The 20,996-nt window shown below is 54.4% G+C and overlaps 1 protein-coding gene across 1 annotated transcript; it reads right to left on the bottom strand.

Annotated features, from left to right (window-relative positions):
* Window positions 1–3,157: 3,157 nt before the first annotated feature.
* Ppp1r9b (protein phosphatase 1 regulatory subunit 9B) lies at window positions 3,158–19,626 on the bottom strand. Its single transcript, XM_050156682.1, has 10 exons — window positions 18,125–19,626; window positions 14,483–14,615; window positions 12,912–13,032; window positions 9,564–9,668; window positions 8,569–8,704; window positions 7,943–8,095; window positions 7,808–7,861; window positions 5,244–5,473; window positions 4,884–4,980; window positions 3,158–4,708 (listed from the first exon to the last, which is right to left on the bottom strand). The coding sequence occupies exons 1-10, from the start codon at window positions 19,490–19,492 to the stop codon at window positions 4,655–4,657; spliced, it is 2,451 nt and encodes an 816-aa protein (XP_050012639.1). The 5' UTR covers window positions 19,493–19,626; the 3' UTR covers window positions 3,158–4,654.
* Window positions 19,627–20,996: the final 1,370 nt, after the last annotated feature.

Below are 20,996 nucleotides of genomic sequence, written 5' to 3'. Positions count from 1 at the left end.
TGCCGGTCACCCCGGAGACAAAGAGCGGGAGGGAGGGAGGAGGCGGGCGGGCGGGCGGGCGGGCGGAGACCGCAAAAACCGAGGGGAGGAGGCAGCGGGTGCCCGCGGCGGGGGCCCGGGATCCCAATTGCGCGGCTACTTCTCGGACCGCCAGCGTCGTGGTGCTAGGGAGTCTGCGCGCTAGGAGCCGGCGAGCGGCAGGCAAGCGACCAGGGGGGCGGTCCCGTTTGGGGACGCACGGGGCTTTCCGCCCCTTCTGCAGGGTCTGTGAGGGCTTCTAATTCTCTGGTTCTTCTATTCAACAAACATCTGCTGAGCAACCAGCCCGGGCGCTGAAGCTGGGGCGTACCTGTGCTGTCAGGGTTCGGCCAAGTGGGACTTCCCAAGACTGAGAGCTGTGGGTCCCGGAACGAAAAAGACCCTTCAAGTTCTGGAGGGGGCGTGCACCCGAGGCACTGGAGTAGGGCACAGTGAGGATTCCTAGAGGTGTGTGGCTACGGCAGGCCAGGCTACAGGAGACTTACTCATGAGCATTGCCTGATGGATGGACCAAAGGGGAAATGAGCTGAGGCTGGAAGGTTGATTCATTCTGCTACCCCGCATTCCTCCCCCCCCCCCAAAAAAAAAGGTTAACCGAGGAGGGAGAAGCTTCAACATGCATTTTAGGAAAATTCGTTGGGCACCCCAGTGGAGAACAGACTGCAGGGGGACACCGGAAGTCTGGCACCGGCCTCAAGGGATTGTTGAAAGATGACGGCAGTGGGTATGAAGATTAAAGATCAAGCTGAGAGCAATTCTGACTATAGAATTGAAGGCATAGGCAGGATCTGGAGCCGGCCGGACAAAGAATTGAAAGAAGGAGGGGTCTAGGATGGCTGTGGATCTTGTCTGGGGCCCTGGCAGCTCTGGAGCTAAGGGGTAGGGTTGGGTGGATGAGCTCAGACTTGGACCTGGTGAGTCCGGAGATGGTGGCAGCTCAAATGTGGTGGCGGCGGCGCTGGATGCCATCACCAGTTAGCTACCCCGCAGCAAGACTTAGGGCGTATTTGGTACCAGGCAACAAGTACCAGGTTCCTCTAAGATACACAGATTCAAAAAGAAAATGGTTTGTTCAGGGGCAGATAATGACCTTGGAGAAGGTCTAGGCACTTAGTGAAATTTATAGGGTCTGGAGAGAATTCCTGGTGGCTCATGGGAATGGGAGACTGCCAAGGGCCTGAGGGCAGCAGCATGTTGAATCAAGAGGTCCGTAGAACGGAGTGGGGATGGTATCAATGGGGTTCAGAGCATCCCAGAGCTCGAGGACCTCTGGGTATCTTCAAAATCTGCTGAAGTCTGGTTAGACCGTAGGTTCACGTGGAGGACATGATGGTCTCTGGTGACCACCTATGTAGGCAGGCTCTAGGGCAGTGGTTCTCAGACCAATGCTTCAACCCTTTAATACAGTCCCTGATGTTGTAGGGATCCCCAACCATATTGTTTTCAGTGCTACTTCAGAACTATTTTTGTTACTATTATGAATTGTAACTAAATGTAAATAGCTGTGGTTTTGATGGTCTTAGGTGACCCCTGTGAAAGGGTTGTTTGAAGCCCCCAATAGGGTTGAGAACTGCTGCTCTAGGGTCTTTGTAGGAGGTGTGTGTTTCAGTGCTGGAATGGGCCTTTTCCTATTCCTGCCTAAGGTGCTGGGATCTGGGGTGGGGGGACCCGTTTAATATCCCTCCTCTGCAGCAAGTGTCAGGGTTGTGACACAGCTGCTCTAGTTCTTACAACTCAGTAGATGATGGTAACAGATGTGATGTTTGAGATGACAAACATCACAGTCTGCCTGCACCACCTGACAGCCCCCCAAATGGACTTGTTCATGGGTAAGTCACAGCTCAGGCCTGCCTGAGAAAACTCCCAGAAAAGCCATACACAAGGTCCCCAGGCTTACAACACACTCCTACATAAACATCAAGTGCTACTCAACCACTCCTTGGAACATCTAGGAGGGGGCCCCTCCTCACATAGCATCCAGGGTGGGTACGGGATACAGGCCTTCCACGTTAGACACTTGGACTGTCAGACTAGAAGCTCTTACCTCAAGTCCATTTGTCTTCCCCACCCAGGAAGCTCCAACCACTTTTCTTGGCAAGGTTTCCCTAACAGGGACTTCTAACCTAGGCATGATGACCTGAGACCTCCTTTAGGGAATCTGTCATGGAATTCAGGCCCTCCAGGATGTACCTGCAGCATTCCCAGGGTCCCCAATGTGCCAAGGATGATGTGAGGAGAGGAAATGCCCTGCGAGGCCACCACCATTGCCAGTTTTCTGACTGTAAGGTAGGTGTCAGAGATGGACAGGACTTGTATGGCCCTGAGGTTGCAGAACCAGTTTTGAGGGTAGTCAACAGGAAGCCACTACGTGGCTCTACACGAACAAGTTCTGTGACAGAATTACCCGCTAGGAAATGGCTGCCTCGGGCTGTTCGTGGAGTTCTTCTAGATACCACTCATCTCTGGTGTTGTCAGGGGCGAAGCAAAGTGACCCAAGTGCCTGGAGATTGGGACTTTTGTTTCTTATTGGAAGAAGCGAAGATGAGAGTCCCCCAGGGTTCAAGTTACTAAAGCACAAGATCTGCCTCCCAGCTCCTGTGCAAGAAAAGTGTGCTGTCTACTGTGGGGCTAGGTGCATTCGCTTCTGGACGCACCCAAACTTCTTCCTGGAACTGGGAGCTAGGTAATAGGGCAGCTAGGACTACAGGAGACCTCTCAAGCCAGCCCAGGCCAAAGAACCTTCTCTTTGACCTTCGGGCAACAATGCTCTGAAAGTTATCTTCTAGGTCACCCAAGAGCTCTTTGGTCCACCTGGTACTTCATAGGAGACCTCTGGGGTCTTACAGACTGTTTAGTTCTCAGTAGGGAGTTCCTTTTCAGTCTATCCTCTCTCTGGCTTGCTCTAAAAACCTTGTGAAAGGAAGACCTGAAAAACCTGTCTAGAGACCCTACGAAACCTGGGCAATGGTGGCAAGTAAGTTTGCTAAGACTGGGGTTGGAGATCTGAACCGGCATTGAGATCCTCTCTAGGTCCTGGGCAAAACTAGAAAAAAGAGGGGACCTTCTGATATCCCTCCCCTTTCCCCCTCCAGCGCATCAAAAAACCAGGCAGCAAGGCTCTGGGGGCTGCTTTTATGGGGACGACCTGACAGAGGGCATGGTCCGTACAAAACCAGGAACAATACATACATATATATATATTATATACAGAGACGGGGTCCTCCAAGGGCGGGGCAAGAGCGCTGCCGGTCAAAACCGGAAGTACATCGAGAACTCGCCCACCCGGCTCCGCCCCCTCCATCATCTGCCTGGGTGAAGTGCAGGGGCCGGGCACTGTGACAGCCAGCTCTTTCTGGGGAGGGGGGAACGTCTGGGGGCGGAAGAGAGGCAAGAAATACTGATTGATGGTATGGTCTATTTACAGGGGTCTAGAAGAAGCCAAAAAGGATAGAACCGGATTGTTAAGAAGAAAAAAAAAAAACCAGAAACCTAGGCTTGGGGCAGGGGTTGTGGAAGTGGCAAAATGAGATGGATTTTGAAAGGGGAGGGTACCTGAGAGGGTCTCACCTCCCTTGGTCCAAGCCCCAATTTGGGGTTAAAGTGGGGAAACTGAGTCAATTTCACTTAGAAAGCAGGCTGACAGCAAGCAGCCCTGGTGTCCAAAAAGATTAGTAAAATTTTACCCTCCAGTGATAACATTGAAAAATGGTGGGGAAGGGGAGGGGAGGCTGAGTCTCTTTGATGGTAATACAAGGCTTCCAGGTGTGGCCCTGGGCAGGGCCTAGCTCCCCAGCGAGAGCTCCGCAGGCACACCACCTAAGCTGACCTCCCTCCCTCCTGGCATTCCTAGGCTAGACCAAGGAAACCTGAGAGTGGCCTCAGGACAGTTCCAGGGGGAGGCTATGGCTATTTGGCACCTGGGGAAGGGGAGGCACAAGGAGAAGTTGAGGGCTGTTGCCCTTCCTAGGAAAGGGACTGGATTTTGGACTCATCCTTTTCCCTACTCCAGCTCTCCCCTCCCGCCAAGGATAGGAGAAATCAGTGCAGGCCCAGGCCCAGCCTCTGGCTCAAGGGTGGGCTCTATCCCTCCTGGGATGGGGAGCAGGGGTAGGAGATGTTGAGGCCAGAATGCAACAGACAGCACAATGATAGGGAAGAGGAAAGGGCCAAGAAAGTCGAATCTCAAGTCAAGAGGCCCAGGGGCCACATGGACCCTGTGGGCAGGGAGCAGCCTCCAAGTGGTGAGATGCTGGGAGAGCCCCAGCTCCACTCCGGTCCAGAGACACAGGCTGGAGGTTGTAAAGTCTGGCAGTTTGGTCTGCAGGCCCTTGTGTCCATCCACCACCCAGGTCAGCTCTCAGCTTCTCTCGGCCTCTGTACCTCAGCCCTGTAGAACAAGGAGGCCACTCTTCCAGCCACCATTGTCTGCCCGGGCCACCCTAAAGGGGCCTGTGATATGGGCCCTCTGGTCCCTGAAGCTGGGGGAGGTGGGGTGGAGGAGTTGGGGAAGTCGGGGCACCTGTCCCCAGGCTGGTAGGGGCTGGGTGGGGATTGAGGACAGGGGGTGTGGATAATGGGAGTGGATTATTATTGTCCAGTCAAGGAGCGATTCCTGTTAAGTAGAATTAGAATTCCTCAGGGTTTGCAGGTTTCCTTCCAGTTCTGAGATCTAAAAAACAAAGAGAGGGGATATCAGGCTTGGCCACTGAGCATGTGTCCTGCCCCTAACCCCCAGCTCTGACCCCAGCAACACAATCCTTCCCAAATATCAACAGAGTGGTCTCCTTTGGTTCTGGCATCTATGCTGCTCCCTCTGGAGGCTGACCAGGGCACCCAGGCTCTACCTTGTCTAGAAGCTTGTCCATTTCCTCCTTCCTAGCTAGCTCCGACTCTTCCAGTACCCGCCGCTGGGCAGTCTCTTTTTTCAGGAACTCGATCTCTCTGGAGACAGGCAGGGAGGGAAGAAATAATGGGTTAGGGTTTGTGCAATGGCTTCAGTTCAGAGAGAAGCAGGTTTTCTCAGGGCCTCTAGGGCCTGGGTCTGGTATTCAGTCATTCCAGCTCAGGTGCCCCACCACGGTGCCCTTTAACTTCTGTACTCTGTGTCTGTCTCCCTACTCAGCTGGAGAAAGGTTGGGGCGGGGACTACCACTGAAGGCCTCTCCGTCCTGCTTGAACCCAGATGCAAAGCTCCTCACACGTACTTCTGCTGGTAGTCCTTGATGAGACGTTTGGCCTTGCTGTACTTGCGTTCCAGGGCCTGATACTGGGCCTGAGTCTCCCGCAGGTGCTCATCCACAGCCTGGCACAGGCTCTGGGCCTCACCCCAGTAGCCCTCTAGCTTCTCCATTCGTTCCTTATTCTCCTCCACACTCTGCTCCAGCTGGGCCTTCTCCACCCGCCAGCGCCCTTTCTCCTGCTCCAGACTCTGCAACTATGAAGAAAGAGCAGCCCTGGGTTAGAGGGTACCAGAGTGAGCCAGAAAGTCAACAGTCTTTAGAAATTCCTGCACCTGTGGAGGCTACTGGTCCCCAACTACTAACTCTCTGAGGCTGACCTGGGGGTAGCAGGCACCCATGAGTCACTGATCAGCAACTACTGCCTTAGCCAGAAGATGGGAGTGACAGGCCTCAGGGCTAGTGAGATGGTAGATATGAAACTGTCACCACCAGCTCGCACCCTTTGTAGCCCTGGTGTGCTAACCAGCCCCTACCCTGGAGTTTCTTCAACAATCCAGGCCCTCTCCAGCTCTTAGGTGACCTGCATTCCCAACAGCTCAGTCTGCATTCTTCTCTCCCTACCATTCCTCAAGACAAGGCCCCACCTCCCACACCACTGCTATGCAGAGCCCCAAACCCTTAGGTCCTGCCAGATCTTGCACCTAACTTCCAGCCCACCTCCCAGCTTTTCACAGGTACCATGCCCCAAATAGGACCCTCCCCCATCCGTAGCCAGCTTTCCTGGCTTGCTTGCCTGGGAGAAGGTTCCACTGCCTCACAGCAGACCCAGTACTCACTTTCCAGTTCCTGGCTGTCCTTCTGCCTTGCCTGTTACGAACCCTCATGTTTTCTAAGCTTAGATAATTCAAGCCTTCTTGCGGAGCCGCATACTTGCCATAGGGCCTTCGCAGGTACTGTTCCTTCTGCTAGGAATGCCTCATCTACCCTTCCTCGTACACCTGCTGCGCATCATTTCCCCAGAAAAGCCTGCTGAGACTTCAGTAGGGCAGCACCCCCCCCCCCAACTGGATGGGGTTCTTCCTGGTTTAGGGCCTTAGTAACCCTTCTCCTACAGAGCTTATCAGGGAGTAACAACAGTCGATGGTGTACACACTCTAAGATACAAGGACAAGGATCGACTGTGCCTGAAGCGGCATTGGCTGTCTAGAAGTTAGCCTAAGATGTCTTTCAATTGAATGCCTCTTTGCTTTCTGAACCTGAAACCACCTGGGACCCACCCTCAGCTTCATGCTTTGAAAACACCCTCAAAAATGTAGTCTCACTTGCCTTTCCTTCCCACGCTTGACCTGTACTCTGATTCACCCTAGGCCTGCCTAGGCCTCTAATCATATCCAAGTCCTTCTCAACTCATGAGCTCTGTCCCCACCCCATTCCCTAGCTGGTGAATTTCCAAAACAAAACACCTCTAGGGGCCACAGCTCCATGCCCGTAGAACCACGGCTATAGTTCTTGGAGGGGAGAGGTCTGTACAGTGCCTTTTCTAGCTTTCCCCTCACCCAGCTGCCTCTTACATCTCCCCACAGGAACAGCTACCATCCCCTAGAGGCCTCCTCCCAAAGTCAGCCGGAGGAATCTTCCTCCTCTATAGACACCCTTGTTCTGCCCCAGACACCCATTCCCTGCCCCCCTCCATCCATGTGGGAGAGAACACACACATCCCTGTTGCGCTACATTTTCATGGCCCCTGGGATCGGTTTCTTCCACTACCCTGGAAACCCCGTGGGAGTTGGGACTCCTTCAATAAAGAGTCTGGTGTCTACAATGCCTGGCTGGGAGTGTGTGGGTACCCAATGTGCTTGTAGGCATCTGGTATGCATGTACAGTAGCCATGTGTGTCACCAGCATGTGTGCTGCTGGCCCAGGTGACAATTCGAACATTCTTCCTAGGTCAGGCACCCTGAAGAGTGGTCATGTTCATGTGTTTCTGTGACCTCAGAGTGGATCTACCTATTCAGGCCAATGCCCCTGGCAGAATCAATCACAGAAAATAATGTCTGTGCAGACAGGAGTGTGTAGACGTCTGGGTGAATGGGTCCACGGATTTAGGCTGCAATATGTCACTATGTGCACCTCTGTACCTTACGTAGTCAAAGAACCTCTCTTATCCCTAGGCCTGTGCAGAGTGGATGTGCGTTGAACAGTAAACACGGACACCAAGAGTGAGAGCTGGTTTATCTCTCTGGCATCATTGACAAAGCGCTGACTCTGTACCAGGCTGCAGACTTCCTGCATTTGCTGCAGATGTCCAGGTAGCAGCTCATTGGTTTCTCACCTACGCAGCTCTATGATGTTGGCAGTGCTTTTATCCTCCCCTTACATATGAAGGGATGGAGACCCAATGAATGAAACAGATGGGCCAGAGCTTGGGGTCTTAATCCTGCTATCCCTGGCCTCACAGGAGCCCACGGTGGAATGTTGTCTGTTGGGGGTGGGGGGCTATGCCCGTGGGAAGGCTGGGCTCCTTCCTCCAGCCCTCAGCCCAGCTTTTCAACACGCACCCACGTGTACATGTGCGCGTGTACCCTCACCTTCCGCTTCAGCTGCTGGATTTCCGCTTCAGTGACGGCGTGCTTGATCTGGAGCTGCAGACAGAGGGTGGCACTCAGCGCCTAGGGCCAGCTACCCACCTGCCTTCCCCCACCGCCCAGAGCCTCTCCTCCAACCTCCTTGAACTTGTGCACCAGCTTTTCAGGCTCCATCTCCACAGGGGACAGTGCATCTTCGTTCTCTGCTAGTTCGAACACCTCGATGGCCATCTCGCCCCCTGGGAACGTGGGGCTCAGCTCTTCATCCTCATCGGTGGCATACTCTCCTGTCTGTGGAGGGATGAAGACAACGTGGACCCACTGACTCCACCTCCCTCAGCAACCCTGCCGCCAGGCCTGAGACCAGCAGCAGCATGCTCGTGTCAGACGGGGGGCTGGCCAGGGGAGCCTCCATGGCTAGGACAGGCAAACTGCAAGATTCTGGAGAAACTTCCTGAACACAGCTTCCTTGAAGACCCATCCCTCACCCGAGATCAGGTACCCTTGACTAAGGGCTTTATCCTGCTCTAGAATAAGGACTCAGAGGGAACTATGCTTTCTTTCTAGTTACAGGGAGACCCTCTGAAGACAGAGACTGGGACTCTTCCGTTTGACCAGGGGTCCTCTGAGGGGAGGGTCTTCCTCTCTCTCAGATGTAAGCTCTCTAAATTTGAGTTTCTTTAAGGGGCCTGAAAAAAGTAGAGGCAAATGATGGATGCACCGCTTCATCTTGCCACCAGAGGGCAATCATGCAGAGCCCCTACCTCCTCCTCATCCTCTCCATACTGGGCGTATCTCTGCTCCATCATCTCCCGCTGCCATCTCTCTTGCTCCAAAGTCTGCTGAATTAGCTGGGCCACTTCACTCTGTTCTCCAGGCCGCTCCCGGCCAATCATGAACCTGCAGGGACACCAGAGTCATCTGTCATCCCAGCCTGCCTACAGCTGGCAATGCCACTGCCCTCCTTGTGCTGTCCCTCCCTCCAAACCGAGGCCCTCCCAGGGGAGGGAAGGGAGAGCCTGAGTCCAGAAGCTGTGGAATTAATAATGAATGGGGGAGCTGGGGCACTCACAGGGCTGCCTCCCAGGAGAGGCAGGAAGACCTGCTAGCCTTCCCAGCCTGCTTTGGGAAGGGGATGTCAGCCGAACTTTGGGCTGGACTACATGAGCTCAGGAGCTCTCAGCATAGGAAAACAAAACAAAGCAAAGCAGGGGAGTGGCCAAAATGACCCAAACTAGGGGATAGGGAATAAACCCTAGAGGTGTGTCTTGGATATGTTCCAAGCCCCTATTCAGGAAGGGGCAGGATGATGGTAATTACAGATTAGCACGGAGAGGAAACAGTGGGACTTCCAGGCACCAACTCCTCCTCCCCCAGTCACCCACATCCTGTTACTCTCCAGCACCCTCTAGAAGGGGGGCAAGGAGTGATCCCCAGGTGTCCTGCCAAAGGCACACACAAACTTCTACTCAACCCAATGGAGCAGCCTTCCTAACAGGACATGGGGTGGACTGGGAGGGAAGATGGATCTCTAGGCAGGAAACCGAGTTTGGTTGGCAGCATTTTGCGTATCTTGGATTTTTAATAGGTGAGCCGGAGACAGCAGCAGGGAAGGAGAAGAGGAGAGCCTGGCAGCTTGAGTGGTGAGCAGAAGCCGGGGAGGCAGGGCTGGGGCAGGGGCTGCATGTCCAAGTCCCTCTGGTAGGAAACTGGTGCCCCGAGGGGCCAGCTTCCTGCCTGGTCCCTTCTGTGCTCTCACCGCACTCGGCCCTTGGTGTTCCTGAGGACAGAGGCTGCGAAGCTCTGGGTTACCCCCACCAGGCTTGTTCCATCTACCTCCACCAGCAGGTCGTTGACTTGGATCCTAGAGGAAGTGACATTTGTTAGGGTGTCTTGCGAGGAACAGGAGGTGGGGCAAGGGTGGACTCTTAGTCCCCACAAGGTTCCAGCATAAAATATGTGAGAACAGAGACAGCCAGGTGTCCGGGGCCATGCAAGGGGACCAACAGGCAGCACTGGAACTCATGGAACACGGCTTGGCAGTTGGCAAAGCCACTCCTGAGTAGAGTCCTGGAGAGGCAAAGCCCCAAGGTCTATATGTCCTGAGGACCTCATGCTGTTATCGAGCATAGCTCTGATGGTTGCCTTCATGGTCATCCCTCATTATTTATGAGCTGTGTGAAAACTCTCAGGGGTATCTAGCCCCTCACTGGGCAGTGGTACTGGTACATACAATAATAATGATTGACTTTTTCCAAGCATTGCTGCTGCAGCAGATTAATGATTCAATCATCACTCTTGGAAAGAATTTAGAAATGTAGAATTGTTTGTTAGTAAGGTTAGGCAAGGTGTTTTTGTTAATGGTTTTGAAGTAGAAAGTCTTGGGGAACAATTTAAAGTTTAAAATGGCACTTATTTGAGTGAGGGACTCACTGAGGTCAAGAAACAATAAAAATAGTCTGGTTATTATTAGCTGACTTGCCTTTCTTGCTAGGACGGGTTGGTGATCAAAGGTGATGATTAATTTCTTCTACCCATTTCTGCCCTTAACTTCCTGATATAAAAAGCTGTTGATAAATGGGTATGCACCCTGAGGATTGAAAGTAGAGCTGTCTGTTTTCATATATAAAAGTTTAGATTTGTGATTTTTTAAAAGATTTTTTTATAAGATTACCTTTTAAGATAAATAAAAAAGTGATTGATCCTTTCCTTGTAACTGCAAAATGCAGCCTGCCAGTAAAAGAACTGGCTGAGAAAATACCTTGCTTGCTTACACACTGTTAATTATAACAAGTTACTTGGACATGAATGTATAGGTTATTGAAAATAATGTTTCTCAACTGTAATACATAAAATGTTTAATCATGTAAGGGAAATGGGAAACATGTTGGTGTTTACTTGTAGACAGAGTTTTCCTATCCCAGCAGCTGCTTCCAAATTACCACACTGAAGCTTAGATTATTTATAAATGCTTGGCCAATAGCTCAGGATTGTTATTAGCTCTTACAACTTAATTTAACCCATTTCTATTAATCTTCATTTGCCACGTGGCTCATGGCTTTAAGGAGGATTGTTCCACAGCATTTACTTGTATTAATTAATCATTCACTTAAAAAAAATAGAATGTAACCACACTGTAATGTTTATATTTGAAAGATTCTGATGGGGTATATACGCTATAAGGGAAAAATACAGTTAGTTAAAAGGAAGACATCAAGAGAGACAAGAAGAATATATCTGGATAGAGGTTAAAAAAAAGGAAACAAAGAAATGAGAGATGATAGTCCCTAACGGGGCGTGTGTGTGTGTGTGTGTGTGTGTTCCCTTTTGCCAGCCCCAGAGAATTAAATTTCGTCCACCAGCTCCATGGCTTGCCTCAATTTCTGAGCTGCTGAAGGCCAGTCTTCATAGCAGCAGATCAGGCAACACAGATGCAGCAATCCAGGACCAGGAAAAGTGGCAGGCACACTTCCTGTAACAACCACACTCTTGTCTCTTCAGTCACACTCAACAGGTGACGTGACATGCTCAGACCTCATTTCTACACAAGCACGTGTGCCATCACCCCAATGTCCTCCCAAATGCGTGAGCTCCAAGCATGCCCCCCTCGTGCTCACATACTGATCCACATCCACAAAGTTGCACACTTCCAACACAATTCAGGTGTGGGGGTGTCTTGGCTCCCCACATGGAAAAGGAAGGCGGGGTAGTAGCCTTGCCTGGGAGGGGATGCAGAAGATGGGGGAAGACTTGGGCACCTCCTTCCTCTGCTTCCACCTCCTGGGAGGTCTTGAGAATGCTGGATTATAACCCTTATAGCCCACATTCTTACGTGGGCACTAGCCTATGAGCTCACACTTCTGCTTTACTAGCAAACAGGTGACCATAGCCAAGCTCTGCAAAGGGAGGGAGAAGTAAATGCCAGGAAGGATGTCATCCTTTCTGTTCCTGTTGCTCCCATGCCACCTAGGCCACTGCAGGCAAAAACCCTTTGAATTGGGCACCCGTGCCTCTAACAACATGACCCTCATCTCTGTCACAGGGAGAGGGTGTGGGTGTCAACCCTTCACCCACTTTCCTGAGGGAAAGCCTTGTAGCACTTCCCACTTCCTTCCCGCTGCGACACACAACAGAAAGTCTGGTAAAGAGGGGCACGGATGCCAGCGCTCTAGTGCCCTTCACGATCCTTCTGAGTCACAGAACCCCAGTCCTCTGACCAGAGATGTCCCACGCAGGCACACACCTATGCACAGACAATGAGCAACACATAGCCAGAACGAGCCTAATCCTATCCACATCTGGATCCCTGGCTACGTCCATTCCTGCCATTAGAGCTGGTCTTGCATGCATGAGACCCTGAGTTCACAAGGAACCTTTTATATTTGTTTTTTTCAAGACAGGCTCTCACCATGTATGACCTTGGCTGTCCTGGAACTCACCAGTAGAGCAGGTTGGCCTTGAACTCACAGAGATCCACCTGCCTCTGCCTCCTAAGTACTGGGATTAAAGGCATGCGCCACTCTACTTGGCTACAGGAACCTTTGATATACTCCCTTGCCTTGCTAGTTCTTGCTTGGCCTTTGGTTTTCAATATCGCTTCCTCTAAGAAGCTGGCCCCGTCAATGGCCGGTCCTCCTACTTTGTGCCTTCATATTCTTCTCCATTCAGCCCGTTTGTTTGTTCTGTCTAGTATCTGTCTACTTTATTACACTACTTGTTTTCTGAGGGCAAGGCCCTCTACACCGATTGCCAGGGCCTGGCATCAACCCAGTGAGAGTCATGCCCTTAGTATTTGTTAAGGGAAAGAAATGTGAAGCCTTATTCCAGACACATAGCCCGTGTTCTTGCAAGAGCCAACACACACCCTAAGCCAGTACACACCGTACTAGGTACAGCCTAGCTTCACACCCCTCCCCCACAGAATGTGCAGGCCCTGGGGAGGGCTTCCATCTGTTCGTGGCTGTCACCCCAGAGCCTGGTACAGCACCTGCACAGCGGTGCTCCTTGAACATCCAAAGACAAATCTAACACACGCAGACCTCCTAGAGGCTGCCCCCCAGGGGTGACTGCTAATAGGGACTTGAAGGGAGTGGGACAAGGGTGGTACCTGCCATCCCGATGGGCTGCACCACCCTCGGTCACGGTCTTGACGAAGATGCCCAGCTTCTCCAGGCCCATGTCGGCTCCGGCCCCCATGCCAATGATGCTGATGCCCAGGCCCTCAGAGTCTGTGAGGCAGAAGGGGAGAAGCCATGGCTGGCAGGGATCCTCTATCCTATACCAACTCCAAGGTACAGCTTCCTTTCAGAAATCCCCAAACTTAGGAGTTGTCCCGTGATAGGGAAAGACCCATGGTTCTACCCACCCCCTTTTTGCCAGTGGGACTACTGCCTGCCCTTTGCCCTATCCAGTGATAGGCAGCAAGGTGTGTGAGGGTGGCTGGGGCGTGGGAGACTATTGTGTGTACAGATAAGGGTTTGTGGCTGGGATGGGGGTTGAGCCAGGAGTTAGCTCTAAGCCTTTGGTCTCTCTTCAATTAGTCTCTTCTATGCTCAGAGCTTCAATGACCAAACACCCAAACACGGAGACCCATTGCCTAGTTACACCTGCCCTGTCTGTCCCATGGGTCTCTAGCATCCAAACCTATGACCTTTCCCATCAACACTCCCTGAGGTCTGAATGGCATCACTATCCACTAGATTCCAGGCCTGGGAAGTATCCAGATTCCCTCTCCCAGTTCTGTGCTCCATCATTTCACTATGCTGCTGCTGACCCCACTACCGGGTTCATCATCCGTTATGACCCCTCCCTGTACCCAGGTCACTGGGATCTTTCTTCCTTTTTTAAATTGTTTATTTGATTTTTTTCCGAGATAGGGTTTCTCTGTGTAGCCCTGGCTGTTCTGGTACTCTCTGTAGACTAACCTGGCCTTGAACTCAGAGATCCACCTGTGTCTGCAAAGGTGTGTGCCACCACCACCCAGCCACTGTGATCTTTCTAGAATAGCTTTCCCAGTCTCTCTCAGAAAAGACCATGCTCTCGCCATGGTCCATGCCACCCTGGTCACACATTCATCCTGTGCTAGAGGTGCCTCTCTGTTCTACCACACACTTTCCAAACCGTTTCTCTTCAGAGCTCAGCTCAGGCATCCCTGGCCAGAGAATCTGTTAGCGTGGTGAGGCTCTGTCAAATGCCCTAACAGTGGCCTTTCGTTCTTCCCAGTACATATGATGGCACATAAGGCTGAAGTTAGAGGTGCCATTTCCCTGGGAGTCTGCCTCTTATTTTGTAGCTTTGGAACCTGACCTGGAACTCACTTTGTAGACCAGGCTGGCTTCGAACTCACAGAGATCTGCCTGCCTCTGCCTCCCTAGTGCTGGTATTAAAGGCGTGTGCCACCACTGCCCACCTTGGAGCCTGCTTTTACCTGTCCCAGTACCTCCAACAGAGTCCAGGACCACATACATGGTACATAGGAGATATGTTCACCAAGGATCACTCCTTGGCCATACACTGGGGACACCAGTGGCCATGGATGCTGCCGACAAGGAATGCCAAGAACGGCCAGTAGGTGCTAGAGTCAGAAGTGCAGTACATGGGCACCCACAAGGGAGGCAGGACAGAGGCTAGCACCACAGAAGTCCCTAGTGTGCTCCTTAGAGTGGCCTGGCCTCTCACCCTTCTCCAGCTCCACGGGAAACAACTCCAACCTCTCCACACGCTTCTCTAGCTCATACTCCGCAGAGGCTGCCATGGGATCCACATCTTCATTGCGTCGGTCATAGTCCTCATTGGAGTAGGTGCTGAAGACCTGGGGAGAAGCAGTCCTCAGAGAGGTGCCTGGGAGGACAAGCGCACGGCTGGCAGGAAGAGCCCTTGGGCCTGCCCAGTTGCCTGAGGCCCTTTCTTTACACCAGTCTCACAAGGAATCCAGTTCTAGAGCCCAGGGGTAAGAGAGCAAAAGATCCATTCCACGGTCTGTGTAGTGCTAGACGGGACCCTCCTGGGGAGACTGCAAAGTCTGGAAATCTCTGATACCAAGGTAGAGAAGAAGAAGAAAAGGCAACACCTAAGAGCCAGACAGCTGAGGGTGGACACAAAGACACAGCCGTACATAGAGGAGGAACAGGCTGAACAGAAGACGGGAAGAGGAGGAGGGGAGGAAAGATGGAGAAGACACTGGAGGATGCCAGATGGGGAGGGGGAGGGGAAAGGAGGGAGGGGAGAGGCAGAGGCAGCAGGACCCTTCCCTGCCCAGCTGCTGAAGTGGATGGCCTTGGGGGGTAGGTGGAGAGGAATCAAAGAGGGTCCTTCTACCCCCCTTGGAGAAGGGAATGCCATTGACTCTCAAATGGGCCTCAGTTAGTACGAGTGGGGGAGAAAGTTGAGCTCCTATGGCCTCCACACGCCAGAACTATGTCCCTGAAGAATGATACTGCTGACCACAGGCACCAAAGAACCAGGCACAGGCTCCAAGACTGGTGCCCAAAGGGACCAAGGATCGTGGGGCAGTGGCAGTCTCTCTGCCCTATCCCTTGTGCCCCTCTGCTGTCTCTCTCCTTCAAGGGGTCTAACTTGGACCTCTTCACAGGACCAGTGAAGAGGAGGCAGGACTTTGTGGGTACTTGATGCTGGGCATTTAATGGGCATCCTTTTGGGGACCATGGCTTGTTTGGCTTTACTGCTAGACATGATAGGTTGGCATCACTTGATGCCAAGTGGGGGCAGGAGGGGTAGAGGCAACTCTATCAGCCAGATGGGCTAGAAGGAACTGGGGAAAGATAACTGTCTCCAGTAATACCCATGCCAGGGCCTCCTCTGCTTCAGGAGCATGCCCATGGGCACCCTGGTAGGCAGGGTTACTCCTGTGCTCCAGCTTTTGTTGGGGCTTGCTAAATGTCATCTCAAACCTCCAGCCCCAGCACAGAGGTGCATGGCCATGGGGGGAGATAGAGGATGCTTACAGGACTGGCCAGAGCATAGCTGGGGCTTGCGTGTTCACCTAGCTCAATGCCCTTAACTACACAGTGATTATCAGACATTCAGGATCAGGCCCTTCATGATCATCTGGACACTGTGCAGTGGCCAATGGACTGTGCTCCAACATCTGGCCACCTGGCCAGCAGTCCCAGGCCCCTGGATCAACAGGCCCCCTATTCCGTTACCCAAGGTCACAAGAGGTTGGTTAGCCAGTAGCAGGACAGGATGGCACCAAAGTCAAGGGTGGGCTGTAATAGGTGGGTCACTAGTGACTTTGTCCCCATTGCAAAGCTGTTCCAAGTTTTAGGACACAGAATGGCACAAACCTGGATCAACAAATTTGCCTTGGCCCACTTTTACATCTGAGGCCTCTGGCCTTTACACCCAGGAGACAGCATCCCCTTGCCCTCTCCAAGACAACCAGCCCCTCCCCACTACCCTCCACCCCCTCCACTTTGACTTCTAAAACACGGATCTGGGCCTCATCTTCTGTCAACCTGTTTGCCTTTTGTAGCCTGCCCCTTGAAGGGGCCTCAGACCACTAGTCACTCCTGCTCTCAGAACACCCTAGGCTCTGGTCTCTCCTCAGCTGATAGCTCGGAACTGTATTCCCTGCCCTGAGTAGATACCCCCACCTCCATAATGGTGACAGCTGGGTCAGGGAGGGGCAGAGAACCCTGGCTTCAAAATCAGTGTAGCAGTGGCAGTGGAGAAAAGCCTGGGGCCCCAGGCCAGGGTGGGGAGGAGGCGGACCGCCCCAGAAAGGCCAAAAGTCAGACACTCAGCCTCTGCACCGCCTTGGCTCTCACACTAGTGGCCAGCTTGCTTCAGAGTCACCAGGGAGTCCGGAGCAATGCTCCAAATCATGTGCTATTTTTTACCAAAAAATCAGGGTAAGGCGTCAGCTATAGATAGAGGCCCAGGCCACACTCCCTCTCTGTGAGGGCATGGGGCTGCTCAAAGAACCTATCAGAATGGGGCAATGGCCTCTGCTCCTTCCTGGATCCCTCTGCGTTCAGAGGGTTTTGGCCAGGGAGAAGAGAGGGCTGGCCACCCTTAGCCTTTTAGACCTCTGCTGGCCTGGAACCAGTAGGCAGAGGGCGAGAGAAACCTGGGCAGCTTTGGTGTCTATGAGTAGCTATGGAAACTGCAAGCAAACACAAGGGGTTTTCTGGGGAGGGCGAGGAGGGGCAGGGTCCAGGCCAAGGAAAGTCCCTGGTGCTGTATACAGCCACCCACCCGGGCCGGCCAGGTGCTAGGCACAGTGGAGCACAGGGTGGGGAGAGAAGATCACCGATGTGCCAGCTGAGCTCACAGGGCAGTGGGAAATGGGAGTGGTCTCCTGTTCTATTCTAAATTCTCCCCAGGGAACATCTTTTCTCAGCCACCACTACTCAGAAGATCTCAAAGAACTGACTGGCACAGCTCACAAACCAATCACCATCAGTGGTGTTAGAGACAAGGGGGGCTGAACCCCCTTCCAAGCAAGGCCCCATTCTCTTTTAAAGTACCCAGAGAACATGGAAAGGGGAAGGATTTGTAAGGTTCTAGGCAACGTAAGTCTGTCTGGCCCCTTAGGGGAACTCCCAGAACCACCACCCTCTTCCTGTGGTGCCTGGAGAAGGCCTGCTCCTTCAAGGGCCACATAAGACACCGCCTTCAGGTGCAACCCAGACATGGGAAGTTGGCCTAGCCGAGATCCTTAGGTGTAGGGTCTTTCCCCCAGCCCCAGTCACAAGGCCATGGCCCAGCTCACCCTCACAGCCTGCTTCCTTCTTTCACTTCTCCAAAGTTGGGGTGGGGGCACTGACAGGGAAGGATTGTAGTCCCCTGTATCTCTATTTTGGGAAGTTCCTAGATCCCCTCTCTCTCATCCCAGGCAGAACCAGCCTTGTAGATCCAGAAGCAGGAAGTGTCCCTAAGCTCCCCATCTTTCTCTTCTGACAGTAGGCCATACGTATCCCGAGGACACGTCCCACACCTCTTCAGGCCAGCCAAGTCCCAGCCTCTGGCAGCCTCAGGAAGAAAGAACGTCTGGGGGAGGAAGAGAGAGCAGGTGTCCCGGAGTAGGCGTGGGACAGGGCGGGATGCTGGGCGGGGCAGCAAGCAAGGAACCTGAGGGCAGGTCGCAGCAGGCCACCTTCACAATCACAGACTTGAAAACCTTTCCACTCTGACAAACAGCTGGAAGTTCCCCACGCCCCCCTCATTGCTGGAACTTCTGGGAACCCGACTGGGTGGCAGGGGCTGACTCAGCCTGCCAAACACGGATGTCTGGGCGGGGGCGACCACTTGCACGTGGCAGGGGCAGCGCGGGGGGGCCCCAGGGGGATCACTCACTTGGATCGGTGCGGTGCTGAAATGGATCTTCCGGCTCGGGGCCGGGTCTTCTTCCTCTGAGAGACCAGGAATCTCCACACACCCTGACTCCGGCTCATAGGGGGGCTCCCCGTCCTCCTCATCTTCCTCATCGTCCTCCTCTAGGGCACTGCCCCCAGAGTCCTCCCCGAGTCCACTGTAGGCGCTCACGTCCACCAAGTCTGCTTCCGAGAAGTCCTCCTTCTTGGACTCATCCACCTCCTCAGGTGCCACGTCCGGGGTCCGGCCATTGTCCAACCCCCTCTCTGGCGTCGCCACCGACGCTGCCTCCTCCTCGGGGACCGCTTCGGCCTTGGGCTCCTCGGGTGCGGGGCTGGCTGTGGTGGCCGAGGTGCTGCCATTCTCCAAGGCTGCATGGACGGTCACCTCGGCCTGGATCACTTCCCCGGGAGCCGACTCGGCCTCAGACTCCCCACTTTCCTCAACCTCCACCGGCTTGATCTTGCGCACCTCCCGCGGCTTAGGCGGCGGTCGGGCAGGAGCCACTCGGTGCTGTGGGGGCTGCTGCCCTCCAGGGCCACGCTCCTTCTCGGTCGCGGCATCCCCCGACGGGGCAGGAGGCGGAGGCGGTGGCTGGAACACCCGGGACCGCTTACTGACCAGCTTCGAGTTGACCTGGGGCGCCCCCGCTGCCCGGGGGGGCCCTGGCGCACGGTGGAGGCCGGTCCTCGAGTCGGCTTTCTCGAAGACCGCACTGAGCTGGCTGACTGTCGGCGACACGGCGTCAGCATCCAGCTTGTCCAGCGCCTCGGTGCTGCCGTTGAAGCGCACCACGACGTCCAGCTTCCGGTCCTGCAGGCCGGCGCGCTCCTGCCTCAGCAGCCGCCGCGCCGCGGCCTCCTTGTCGCCACCCGAGGCCGCGGGGACACTCCGTTCGAACAGCTTCCGTGTCTCCTGCAGCCGGGACGGCGGGTGCGGCGGCGGAGCCGGCTGCGCCGAGGGCGCGGGCTTGGAGTCGAAGCGGCTCACGCGCTCAGACACGCTGGTGCCCAGTTTGAGCAGGGCGCTGTGGTCCACGTTCTCGTTCAGGCTGCTGGCCCGCGGCAGCGACAGGCGCACGCCGCGATCGGACGCCCGCGGGGCCTCGGCCATGCCCGTGCCGCCTCCCGCTTCACCCGGCGGCCCCGCGGTGGTGCCCATCTGCAGGAACATACTTTTGATGCGGTGGACGTTGGAGCCATATTTCTTATGGTGGGCCGCCTTGGGTGCCTCGTCGGGCCCGGGCGCATCGGGAGGCTTCAGTGCCTGGATGCCCGCTTCGTAGGCGCTGCGGTGCGGGGAGGCGCTCCGGAGGGGACCCCCGGGCCCCCGAGGCTCCGTCTTCATCATGGTGGGGGGAGCCGGGTTCGCATCCCCCCGCTCCCCGCTGCCCCCCTCCAGCAGGCGGCTGGCCAAGTCGGGACCACCGCCCCCTCCCCCCAAAGAAAGAAATCCCGAAAGGCCTTCTATAGAGTCCCCCAGAAACCAAGCTGCCAAAAAACAGTTAACCCTGCTCTAAAAAAAAAAAGAAAAGAAAAAAAGAAAGAAAAAGAAAAGAAAAAATGAAAAGGAAAAAAAAAATCTCCGAGCGCCCTGTGTGGGTCGCCTTCCCCAACCAAGCTGCCAAATACAGCCAGCCCCCTTCGAAAGCTCGAGCGGCCTGGTGCGGTCGCCCCCACCCAAATTGGCGAAGCGGAGGCTGGCTGGAGCCGCTGGGACCGCGCGCCCAGCCCGCGAAGCAGCGGCCGCGGCGCCGGCTCACATCCTCCGAGGCAGTGTCAGCGAGGCTGGCGGCGCGGGCGCCCCCTACTCCGGCCGGGGGCCTTGGCTTTCGGGGTGCCCGGCATCCCCGCGCCCGTGGCTGCTCCGCTGACCCGGGTCGCTCCGCCGCACCTCCCTCCCTCCCTCCCTCCCCCCCGCGCCCCGAGCCTCGGTCTTTCTCTAGCTCAGCCTGAACCGCGGCTGCCGGAGACCGAGCGGCTGCCCTTCTCGCCGCCGCCGCTGGGGGACTGGCACCACTGGGTCCTAGAGGGATCGGATTTCCGGGGCCGGAGCCTGTGAGCCCTCCCCTTCCCTTCCACCCTGTCGCCTCTTCTCTCCTACTCATAGTTGGCGGACAGTCTTCCGCCTCTTCTCGGACCTTGGCTATTCTTCTCCAACCCTCCCATCCCAAACTCGGCGGCTTTTCACAACCCACATAGGCGTACCCTCATTTAACCCTGGGGGCGGGGAACCATCCAGACACAGCAGTCTCCCAGCTGGCTTGATCCTCCCCACAATGTGAAGGGGTTCTGTGAAGAGGGGCCCTGAATCATTCCCTTAACTGTCCTTAGAGTGTTCAGGGCAACCAGCATCAAAGCTGTTGGGTGCTAGGTCAAAGCGTATATTTCTAGCTCCTTCCAAACTTGGTCCAGGGAATCTCAGTGGCAGAACCTGGGAGTCTACATTTTAACTACTCCCCATAGGGATTTTTTTTTAGCCTTCCAGGATGTAAAACTTTGGCCCCTCAGTACTTGCGGTGCTGAGGAGAAATGAAGAAAAGGATGTGGGGGGCAGGGCACATCGCTCAAATGGCGGATTATCAAAGCTGCCTTTTGCCTTTGGAAGTCTTATGATGTTCTTCGCCTGCCCACTCTTTTTCCAGGCTTCGAGAGGGGTGTCCAATCCTGGCCTTCATAACCTGCCAGAGACCTCCCATCTCTCAAAACAGGAAGGGTTGGGAGGGTGTTGGGGGAAGTTGGAAGGAATGAAAGACCTAGGGCCAGAGTTTCCCTATTGAGAGTTCTAGTTTGGGGTCTCTGATTTAAAGAATTCCTGTCACTGTGTGCAAATGTGTGTGTGTGTGTGTGTGTGT

This window comes from Alexandromys fortis, unplaced genomic scaffold (genome assembly GCF_014885135.2).
Source record: "Alexandromys fortis isolate MF-2015 unplaced genomic scaffold, M_Fortis_MF-2015_v1.1 scaffold_31, whole genome shotgun sequence".
Taxonomy (NCBI): Eukaryota; Metazoa; Chordata; class Mammalia; order Rodentia; family Cricetidae; genus Alexandromys; species Alexandromys fortis.
Note: the sequence above shows the minus strand (reverse complement) of the source record. Positions and strands in the feature narration are given on the sequence as shown.